The sequence below is a fragment of the Leucopleurus acutus genome, assembly GCF_964270905.1.
Source record: "Leucopleurus acutus genome assembly, chromosome: 7".
Taxonomy (NCBI): Eukaryota; Metazoa; Chordata; class Mammalia; order Artiodactyla; family Delphinidae; genus Leucopleurus; species Leucopleurus acutus.
The window spans coordinates 96,879,727-96,892,010 of NC_139150.1; the positions used below are offsets into that span (position 1 = coordinate 96,879,727).

At 40.1% G+C, this 12,284-nt stretch overlaps 1 protein-coding gene across 1 annotated transcript in view; it reads left to right on the plus strand.

Moving 5' to 3' along the window:
- Window positions 1-12,284, plus strand: part of LOC309964522 (contactin-associated protein-like 3) — a gene marked incomplete at both ends in the record, with an annotated part of 184,471 nt that overhangs the window by 131,204 nt on the left and 40,983 nt on the right. The window contains 2 exons of the mRNA XM_082843614.1: window positions 436-555; window positions 11,226-11,423. Of these exons, the coding sequence (XP_082699740.1) occupies window positions 436-555; window positions 11,226-11,423 (318 nt within the window). The remainder of the gene's footprint in view (window positions 1-435; window positions 556-11,225; window positions 11,424-12,284) is intronic.

Here is a 12,284-nt window from a genome sequence, read left to right on the forward strand (position 1 = left end):
AATGCATTTCACATGTAAATTGTTTTAAGTAAACAAAGAGTATAATTAGAGTAATTTATAAAATAACATGATTATTTAGATAAAAGCAGATGATTTAGGGAGATTAAGCCAATGCACTTCAGGTGCTTAGATATTATGAAATAAAAAAGAATTAGACAAGAGTAAATCCAGTTATCACAATTTTGAAAAGAATCCTATGTTTCTAGAATATACAGGATTCAGATCCACATGTCCCACAGTGATCCCTCCTAAAATCTTTCACTCTGTGCTTCAGAATCTTCACTCTATCTGATTGAAACAGGGAAACACTCCTCTAAAGAAAATGTCCCTGAGAGCAATGCGGAATGAGTGTCACTGGGGAAAGTATCACTTAATTCACAACATGGAGGGATCCATCCCACTGTAGCTCCTGTCTGAGACCCGTGTTCTTTGCAGCTGTCTACGAGCAGTCATGTGAAGCCCACAGGCACAGAGGAAACTCTTCAGGGCTCTACTATATCGACTCAGATGGAAGTGGTCCGCTGGGGCCATCCCTTGTATATTGCAACATGACAGGTATGCTAATAAGCCTTTTTTATGACAGTTAAACTCATGTAAATACTTGCTGTGCATGAAAAACCCAGATGGGGAAAGTAGAGTTTACCTAGTGGCAGCGTTATGTAGATATGCATTTTGATTGTAATTGTAATATGGTTGCTCAGACGTATTAAACATAATGTTCTAAAATAGTTAAGAGGTGGTAATTAAACGTTATGTTCTTTCTTTGTGCAAAATTAACAATAAATCTTTGCTTATTAATCTGAAACAAAAAGGGATAAACTTTACTTCTTAGTCCATGTCAATAAATGCCAAAGACTTAGGAGAATATTCACTTTTCAAATTTATGAAAGCATCCATTTGTATTCTTTTGAATCTGTAATCACATGAGTTTATCTAGGAGATAATAAACGTTTCTAAAGTATATATTCTTCAAGTAATAATATTATTCTTGTGCAACTGTATAAATAATATTTTATTTTCCTTAGAAACCTAATTATATGGTAAAGGACTTGTTTACGACTTATTGTTTATGATGCCTTTAATTCTTTGAAACGTTTTAATTTAACATCTCCGCCTACAGTATAGGACCACAAAGGACAAAAGCATCCACTTTAATGAATGACAACTGCCCTGATGGAGTTGATACAAATTCTTTATACCTCTTCTGTACCTGTATCTATGTGTGTCTGTACCCATAACTTTTCCTCCATGCTCGCATAACATTTTACCAATAAAAAGAGGACAAACCTCCAAGAAAACTTTGTTACTCTAGCAGTGTAGACCTAACATGTACTTCAACAACCACAGAATTCGACTCTGCAAATTCTGAGCTAATGATCAGGAAAAAAATCAACTATAAATGGTTCTAAGGCAACTATAACTTAGTTATAATTTTGTTCTTCTGTTATTATGGCTACATGTCACCCTGACAGGGTTGCAGTTCTCACGAGGAGGGAATTATTTGTGGATAAATTTATGATGATGCTTTCTGAGTGGCTTACAATCCTGGTGTGGTTTTTTACCTACTACCATTTCATACATGAAACGAAATCTGAGCATTTTGGCAGTGGTTAATCGTATGATTAGATCTGAATTCAGTCAAATATATCTTCCAGCCCCAAAACTACCCCCAAAGTTGGTACAGAAAATGCAAGAACTTGCAGAGCATTGCACTGGGTGTGAGTATGGCTCTTTTGGGCTTTGGGGTAAACATTTTGTCCTAAATACTGACCAAAATGTTGAAGTGTAATGACAGAGTTAAATACATTGGCTTACCTTTACTGAAAAATGTGTGATCAGTGAAATATGTGAGGAAACAGCCCAGGGGATCATTCTAGATATACTGCACTCCAGTGGTTTATAACAGACCTTCAAGTGATTTCAATTCCTGCTTTGATTTTCTTTCATTACCATGGCTCAAGCAAATGCCGAGGACAAAGAAAGCTAAATAAAGTTGCTAGCATCCCAATAAAACATTTCCCTTTATCAATTAAGTTCTTAATTATCACAGAAGTCTAGGGCATGTTAAAGATTTTCATACATATTGTCTTGGGTTAATTCTATGAGCAGAGTTCCATACACACTGAAAAATGCCAAGATTATAGAAAGGTAGAAATAATCCCAACTGGCACATTCCAAAATGAGTGACGTTTCAATGACTGAAGCTATTTTTTTAATAGTTAACTATTGGCAGGCTGAGGTCACGTTTATAAGGAAAGGTATTTGCTGAGAAGAGGAATAACTGAGAGCTGAGGGCCCGATCTTCTGCAGTTTATGGTTGTAATAAAAGAAAAGTATTTTAGTCATGTTAGTGAACGCGCGGTCTAGGCTTCCCCATGAAGCTTTAGTTGTGCATATTTATAAAGCCCCTTTGGAATGTGTAACTATCTCAAAGGTGTTTTGTTTTAATGCTAATTTGATACCATAGCTGATGTATTTTGATTCCCTGCAATTGCTGTTACCTTTTCAGAGTGAACCTTGGCCCCTACCACCAGAGAGAAGAGTAGTTATCATCAAAATGCAAAGAGGCAGTAAAAACAGATGCCCAGCATTTGATTTCAGGTAACTTAGAATAATACCTGACGATATACAAGCAGGTTTTTCTTACATTAGAGATGAGAAAGAACCTCTAAATAAGGGAGGGAAAGGTGAAATCTGCTGATTAACCCTCCTGGTCAGTTTATACACACGATGGCCTTGAAAACTGTCTGCTGAGGATGTGAATCATATCCTTCCCCGGGTGACCTGAAGAAACGTCCAAGTAAAGGCACAAAACTGAAGAGTTGCAAAATACTTCTGACAACATTGAACACATGTGTACTCAGCGCCTGCCCTGAGCCAGGCACAGCTGTGACCACATCAGGGAGTGAATCTGAACACCTCCCTCCCCTGGTGGGGGGTGCTTTCTGGGGTGGGGAGCCAGATCATTGACAGAAGCGAATCAAATACTTGGCATGTTGCAAGGTAGCAGGTGTTGTGAAGAAGAACAAAGCAGGGAACAGGGTCACAGACTGTAGAAGGATGGGTTACAGTTTTCAATAGAGGGATCAAGAAAGGACACAGTTGGAAAGTGACATCTGTGCCAACCACATCAAAGAAGCAACCCTGAGAAAACCTGAGGTGGAGCCTTAAGGGGAGGGAGGAGGGAAGTGCCGAAGGCCTGCAGCCATGGGGAGCTGGCATGTTGGACAGACTCAGGTGGAAGGACGAGAAGGTGGCCTTTCCTCAAGTCACGTGGCTGGAAAGGGGCTGGTCCAGGATCCACACCAGCTGTGCAGTTTGGGCCTTTAACCATCGTGGGGCACCAAGAGGAAGCAAGGAGACTAGTTAGGACGTTGCTGTAGTAATCGAGCCAAGATGGTGATGGTGGGTAGCAGGCTGGGAGCAGAGGAATAGGAGGAGAGAAATGTTGAGTTAGAACCGGTGGACTAACCGATGGAGAGAAAGAGAGGCATCAAGCAGGGCTCCTGTATTTGGATCCGAGCCCTGGAAAGAAGGTGCAGGTATTACTCACAGAGACGGAGAATTCTTGGGAAGGACCATGTTTGTAAGGGAAGACCAGGATTCCAGTTGGGAATATGTGAAGTTTGGGTTGCCCATTGGTCATTTAGTTAGATAGTGGAGATCTGTTGGTTATAAAACAAGTGTAATGTATCTTCTTAAAGCCTACTGGGTGGTTATAACATCCTTGGCAATACAACCTTTTAAAAATAGAATTTGGAGTGTGACTTTACAAATTCATTTCACCTGACCAGAGGACTCCTGTTTGCTTTACTGTCACTAGTGGACACTATCCAGCAGGATAGAACTTCTCCAGGTCCCTACGTGTTTGTTCCCCAAGGAGAAGCTCTGCTTTCCACAGCCAGATTCTGCAGGGTAGCATCCCAGGAGAGGCTGTATTATTATTAAGCTTCTCTAGAGATGCTTATGTGCACATGGGTTTAGAAAGCACTGTCGTTTAGCTGAGGATCTTTGGTTTTAGCAGGCACAGGCTACTCTATCGTCCAAAAAATTAAAATGGAAAGGGAACACAGGGCATCACAGAATGGAGAAATAAAACCAATGCAGATGTAAAATTTTGGTGCCGCTACTCATTTCACCGTCCAAGCAATTATCCTTTTGTTCCTATTTATATAGGTTGCTGTGGGTGAGGTTTAATGATCCATCACTGAATCCCTGTGGCTCTGATGCATCCACAAATGACACAGGAATGGTTCACATGTATTAAGATAAAGTATGAGACATTAATGCTCTAAATTATCTTCTAAACTCTCTAACGTAATCTTGGAAAGTTTTAAGAGCTGTAAGGTGTGTATGTGTGTGTATGTGTTTGTGTAGGGATTCATGAAAATTATTGCTAATAATTTAATGATTTATATTGATGTGTAAATGTCTATTATTAAAGCATACTTAATAACTATATATCTTCATATTACATTGCAAATGAACAAACATTACATAGAGATTATTGTATCACAATGCCTTTTGGGTAATTAAGGGTTTTTAGAGAAGTTTATAGTTGCCTAGCTCTCATGTAAAACTCCTGAAATTAGTATATTCTTGTTCTATGTGAAAAGATCAATGTCGTAAGGGTTCTATGATTATGACTGAGACGGAACATCAAATGGATCATGAGACACACATACATACCCAAGATGGAGAGCAGGAGTTAACTACTTCAGTGAAGATTTCCAAATAGTATTAAATACCAAGGATTTTTATTAAACTCAACACCATAAGGAAAGCAATGTGCTGAAGACAGAGAAACACACAGTCCAGTCCAAAGACCAGTGACTACCTCCAGCAGCTACACAACAAAATATTTAATGAAAATTTTTTTAAATCCAGATTTTTCCTGGGGAAAATACAAGGAATGAACCAAAGTTACAGCTAAATGGTCCTTACTGCCCAGGGGTCATATGAGGTGCCCCCTGACAAATCTGCTTATTGATAGAGGAAGATCTTAGGGTCCTGATTCTGTTCTTCCAACCTGGAAATATGTCCACTATGAAAAATTTGCCTTCTGCATGATGCTGCAATGCCTGTGGACAATTAAACACCCTCTAATTATTAAAAAACAATTACTAACACTTGGAAAAAGATACAAAAAACAGAATTCTAAACCAATGGTTAAAATTATATCCTTGGAATAAAGACACAGATGTAGAGCATGGACTTGAGGACACAGGGAGGGGGAAGGGGAAGCTGGGACGAAGTGAGAAAGTGGCATGGACATATATACACTACCAAATGTATAGCTAGTGGGAAGCAGCTGCATAGCACAGGGAGATCAGCTCGGTGCCTTGTGACCACCTAGAGGGGTGGGATAGGGAGGGTGGAGGGAGGGAGATGCCAGAGGGAAGAGATATGGGGATATATGTATATGTATAACTGATTCACTTTGTTATACAGCAGAAACTAACACACCATTGTAAAACAATTATACTCCAATAAAGATGTTAAATAAATAAATAAATAAACTTAAACTTGCCTAAAAAAAAAAATCAGATTTCAGAATGAAAAAAAAATTATATCCTTGGTAATAGCCTTTAAAAATGTAGTACTAGGACACACTCTGCATGTATTTTTTAGTACCTTTAGTACAGAGACAACCAAAACAAGACAAAATAGTAAGCTATTTTGAATGGACTGCCTGTGCAATTTGTTGACAGACCTATTCCCTTTCTAAACAGAAGAAACAAAACATAACTTCTTTGATGACAAGATGAGGAAGGCCAATGGCTCTACTCACTGAGAGAGATAGAACTGTTTGTGCCCACCCTAAACCCAGGGTAGCTGTTGACTATTTTCATAGTGGTGAGGTTCAGAAACTGCTTCTCAGACCTTGCATTGTGAGAATGATTGTCACAGAAAGAAGATAGGTTGCAGTCAGAGCTGTGATTCAACTTCCAGTCCATAAAAATCACCTAGAGGCTTGATGAACAAGCTGAGGACTGAGTCTTGGCATCCCTGCCCATTGCACCTTCAGATCTTGATTTATTGACTCAACAAGTTAATAATCCAGAACTTTTTACTCATTATTATTGCTGAGTCACTTGCCTTTATGCAAACCAAGCAATTGTGTTTCTTTTCTTTTTTTTTATTGAGGCATAGTTGATTTACAATGTTGTGTTAGTTTCAGATGTACAGCAAAGTGATTTAGTAATACATACATATATATCTATTTTTTCAGATTTTTTTCCCTTATAGGTTATTACAAAATAGTGAGTATAGTTCCCTGTACTATATAGTAGGTCCTTGTTGGTTATCTATTTTATATATAGTAGAGCGTAAATGTTGAATCTAAAAAAAATGATACAAATGAACTTATGTACAAAACAGAAATAGACCCACAAACATAGGAAACAAACTTATGGTTACCAAAGGGGAAGCGGGGGTATAAATCAGGAGTTTGGGGTTAAATATATACACAATTGTGTTTCTTAAACATCCTTTTCCCTGTGTCAAAAATTGTGTCAGGGGCTTCCCTGGTGGCGCAGTGGCTGAGAGTCCGCCTGCCAATGCAGGGGACACGGGTTCTTGCCCTGGTCCGCGAAGATCCCACATGCCGCGGAGCGGCTGGGCCCATGGCCGCTGAGCCTGCGCGTCCGGAGCCTGTGCTCCGCAATGGGAGAGGCCACAACAGTGAGAGGCCCGCGTACTGCAAAAAAAAAATAAAAAAATAAAAAAAAAATTGTGTCAGGCCTCCAGCACTGTGGTTTAGCAAAGGGCAGTCAGCCCAACTGCTTTACACATAGCTCATGTCATTTTTTTAAAAGCCCTCTGTAGAATGGGTATTGATTCATACACCATGAACCTGCATCTCTTTTATCCTGGCTTTTGCCTAGAAAGAACCCTTCCTGCCCCCACTGGGGGTACATTTTCTGGCTGGCGTCCTGCAGCTTGTAAAGGTAGTTCCTAAAGCAGGCAGCCTAGTGTGGTTGGCAATGCAGAATTTCTAGAGCAGGTCCTGTCACTGTGCCCAAAGGGAAAAAAGACAAAAGCTTCAGGAAAGTTTATTTTCCTGCTTTTCTGTCAGCCACACAGTCTGCCCTGGCCTTACGGGTGGACAAAGTGAATGGTCTTGATGAACAATAAACATATAGATGTTCAGAGAGCAGTTAGGCCAGCAGCATGCTTGGTTCATTGCCTTAGCATTCAAAGGTGGCTAGACAACAGCATTCAGTCTTTAGATGCTGCCTGGTCCACTTTCCCCATTTACCAAATATGGAATTGGAGGCTCAGAGGATTTTTTTGACTTTTCCAAGACCATAGATTGTAACCCATATCTCTTATTGACCATGACCCTGTACTCTGTCCATATCTAATTTTATAATTGCATGTATAATGTACTCTCTGAGGAAATTACTTTGCGCTTGTGCTGTGTGGTAGGCTGATAAACAAGGGAAAGCACTAATAATATCTCCCAGTAACTGAGCTCTTGGGAGGTTTTAGGCACAGGGCCAAGCACACGTACATGTTGCCTCAAGACAATATATGTCGTGTTGAGTAAGTGTCAGTTCATGTTAAATAGCAGATGTCTACCCTCAAGAATGAGCAGACACACAAAATTGTATTCAGTGTGACCTAGTAAGTGAAAATATCACCCTCTGAAATCCTAGGGAAGAAGGCTGTGAAGTAGCTGCATTCCCTTGAGGATATCCAGTTGTATCTTATAGCATTTTCTTGTGTTCAGAATATTAAAAGAAATCATGAAAAGCCTCAAGGCCCCAGATCTGTGGCAGTCCTTATGAGGGTCTTCATACAAATATTGATCAAGAGGGACCCACAGGTGTGGGGCTGGCCTGAGTGCCACCTCTGGGCCCTCCCAGGGCCTGGAGACTGTCTGCTTAGAGCTGTCATCTCTCCCCTTCAATAAAACACACACACCAGTCATGCTTGGCTTTGAAAAACAGATGACATGGCAGGGCCCAGGGCCTCTGAGATCTAGGGCAGGGCCAGGTGAGAGCTGACCGTTGTCTTCCTCAGGGCACCCACTGGACATTCAGAGCAGCGCAGTTGGCCATTACCAGCACTATGGGCACATAAATGCCCAGGATCTAGTTCTGTTTTCTTCTGGAGTTTTTTTCATTGGAAATATAGTAGAGGGCTCAGATGGGTAAGGCACTCTGGGAAGGTTACAGACCTCAGCACTCTTTGAGAACTTTACCTACTCAGAAAGCTCAGCGGCTCACGCTGGGTTGCTTAGAAATGTGTGGCAAAGTTACATAGTTTTGTGAAGTTGGACAAGTGAGTTTTTCTAGACTTCCATTTCTCTTATCTGTGTGGCCAGAGGGTTGGGCTGGATAAAAGGTTATAACAGTGTTTCTCTCTGGATAGTAACACAGGGGGAGAAATTCTGAGAAGGCTGTTGTGGGTCTCTATTGTAGAGACCTCTATTGTGGATCCAGGAAGAGCTGCTAGTGTTTACATCAGTCTGTCCTTATTTATCATCCTGAGTGCATCTTCTTGACCAGCTTTACGTGGAGATAGATGTGACAAATTAAATCATTTGGCATATTGCCTTCCCAGTCTTCTCAGAATGTGTACCCTCTTCCCATCAGAAGAAACAGAGGCAGCTGGCTTCATTTCCAAAGAGGTGGTGTTTGGACACAAATTGGACTTCATTTCAGGCATCTGTGGGAGAAGGGATTTTTGCCTTTACTTTCCTCGAGGTCAATTTCCAGATCATGAGCGACGGTCCCACAAAATATAAAGGCATCCTATTTTTCGTGAAGTCTTTTCTTCTCAGGGAGATTGAAATAAGCATAGCAGATATGCTTTCAATGTGTGTTTACCTGAATCTGTAGAATAAAGATCTGGTTCTTTTTCCATCCAACCACTTGTTTTGCTATGAAAGACTCCTTGTATAGTTCAGAGGTCTATTATAAAGTGTAGGAAGTGTTGCCAATAGCAAAATGGATCTAAGTTGGCAAAACAAACAGAAGGAGGAGGATGTCATATGATATGGTAAGTCAATGTCATTATTTATATCCTGCTTACCAAACCAAACCAGCAAGTTAACTTGGCTGCAGGTTCATTTGTCTGAGCAAACGGTCAACCAGGTGCCACCAATGGCCACCCTGCTCCTGTGCAGAGGAGAGGCTCCAGTGAGTTGGATGAACATGTTCTGATAGGGTCTAATTCAACAATAGTTCAAAATTCCTGTTTAAATTTGACCACTATTAAAATTAATTACCTCAGATCCAAAATTATGCTTCAGACTACCGTGAGTAACAGCTAAGTATTTTTCCATCACGCTGGTCATTTAAATTCCTTAGTCTGTCTCCTCGTGCTTGAAGGCTAAGATTATGTGTCATGTCAAAGGTTCCTTTCTACTCATAGTTTTGAAATAATATGTTGTGGAATATTAGGGAAACATAATGTGTCTTTGTTGGGGTCTTTTAAATAATATTTCTAGAAAGGGCAACCACTTAAAGTATTTTTTCAGAAGGGCAGTTTTGAGGTTCTTTTCAACCTTTCCCTTCTCTCCACTTCAAAAGATTTCTATTATTACACCTTAACCATGCAAGACCATAAATTTATCATACTGACCACTAGCCTGTATGAACTATTCAGGCACATCATTTTTCTTTGTGCTCTAAGCCATGAAAATAAATGACACAGTGGCTTGGGAACTGATGAACTCCTAAGCCTAACACAGCCTTCTGCATGCCTCCCTGTACCCTCATTTCATTTGATGGAAGAAACCCTGAGGGTGAATGGGAGTAGGTAATTACCAAAAATAATGCCAGACGCATTTAAGTAATTTTCCAGGAAAATGTTGAAATATAAAATGTCTAGTGAAAACATGATTAAGGGGGAAACACAATCTATGGATTTCAAGTTGCCATAGGAACACTCACAGCCCCCTTTAGTCAGCAGAGAGACAGGTGATCCGTTAAGTCTTTTCTCCTAATTGAATATAAAACTGCATTAGTCATGCTGACTCACAGTTTGTTCCTGTCCTGGCTAGTTTTTGCATGTTTTGTGATGTTCTTTTCCATAGGCTTTGAATCAGAGGTTTATCCGTGGCCCTTAGGGTTCTTTTCCCTGGATCTCTGGATGTATTTGATGTGTTAAGGGTTTGCAAACACCAGCATGGTTGTAGGTTTTTCCCAGACCCAAACTCTCAGGGCAGGAAAGGAGCAGGGGACCCCTCAGTGAGTTCCATGCAACATTGTTTAGATTTTGAAACTTGCTCATGTATTAGCTATTAAAAAATAATAAAAAATAAACACAAGGCTGTTTCCTGCCCCTGTAATATGGCAAGTTTGTGTGGATACTGATCATTTTATCAAATACATATTACAGAGGAAGTTATATGACATGACATTATAAATATAGTTGAATTAAGGCAGCTTGAACTCAGCCTTTTAGCCACTGAGCCATAGGCCTTTTATACTGTGGGAGCTTCTATACATTCATGGTGGGAAGTTATTTTGGGGAAGATAAAAGAAGTCAAGGTGTTTTTCTTCTGTTATAAATATTGTGAAGTGTGCATTGTTTTTTAAATCTCTTGGAAAAATATAGGTAATCCATGTAACAGAACTATGCCAGAATTTTCCAGCAGACATTCATGTAGCAATGGTTACTGCTAGGAATTGTTATATTAGATACCCCAAGGCTCTGTGTTTTTTATTGCTGGCCATTGAACGAGTTACTGACACATTATTAGTCAATTTTTGTCAAAAATACTTATTTTCCATTATTTTATATGATCAAAATAATGGTTTTGGGAGCTGCTTGTTCCTCAAATGTGTCTTGTATACATTTCTTTGATTATCAGAGGAAAAGATGCTCAGTGAGATGAGGTATATGCTTGTTACAAACATAAGTATATACACGATAATCTTTAGCTTTCCTCTTATAGTAATGGAAAGAAAAAAATAAAAGCCAAAAAGTTCTGTTTATAACTTTGAGTATTATAATACAGAATTAAAAAAATTGACCCCCTGACAATGTTGACTATAGTAATGGTAATGCAAATTTCAATAAAGAGAATCCCTACTGTCAACATTTTAAGAATTCCACTCGCTGATTCCAATGTCAAAGAGATCTGATTGCTACAAAAATAAAAACCTTAATTCAGATAAAAGATGCTTCTGATTTCCATATTTATGTTTAGTGATTCCATTCTCATCACAGTCTCCTTTCTCCCTCCCAACCCCTCTTCTGCCCACCAGACACTGCATGGACCTCAGTGCAGCACAATGGCTCCCACTTGGTTAGTGTCAAAAGCTCAAATGGAGAAGGCCCCCATCCTGTGTTTTTCAAGTACACAGCCAGCATGGACCAGCTCCAGGCCATAATTGACTACGTGGACCACTGCCAACAGAAGCTGACTTTCCACTGCAAGAAGTCAAGGCTTTCAACCCCCCATGGTGAGTAATCAGAGTAATCAGACATTGTGGGCTGTAGTCCCCACAGGTCACAATGGCCTGCCAGAGATGCATGAGAATGTGTGCCCATAGTGCCCGGATCACATCTGAAGTGACAGGGATACTCTTCTTTGGAGCAAAGACCAAGGTCTTTGCTCAAAGCCAGGAATGATCTGAAGTTTCTTCCTAGACTCAACTGGGCAACTGAGCAGTAAAAGCCTCCTAAGGAGGCCCCTGGAATGCTCAGTGCTCATCTGCCATGAAGGGCAGGGACATCTTAATTCTGTCTTATCTCGGGAAGGATTGCTAACGACAACATGGCTTAGTGATCTGGAGGTGATTATTCCATGAGATTCTTTTTCATAGGCGATGCAATTAGTGTCTTGGCTAATTGTAAATTGGGGAACAATGTTGGTATCCCCGCCTCTTTCACACAACGTAAGTGCTACTAGTTTATTTCTCATATCTTTTCTTCTTTTGAAAATTCTTATGTTTAATTTTATATTTTTTTCCTTTGAAAAATCCCATTCTGTTGGAATGTGCAACCTCACTGCCTTCATGAAACTGCTTGGCTTTCTGGAGGCTGACCTGCCCCTTCTCTGATTAGGCATCTGGGGAGTGGAATGAGCAGAGGGCAGTAGGCAGGTTCTCTGAGTTCAAGCTCTTAGGACTTAGACAAGTCCCTGTCACTCAGCAGCTATGGGACTCAGGAAATCATTTTATCTTTTTCGAGTCTTCAGAGCTAAGACACTAACCTTGCCAGAACTTAATTGTACCACATCTATAAATGGCATGAAGTAAAGGCTACTTATTTGCATCTCTCCAGTTTATTGAGTTTATAGTTAGTGCTAGTTAGTACTTACT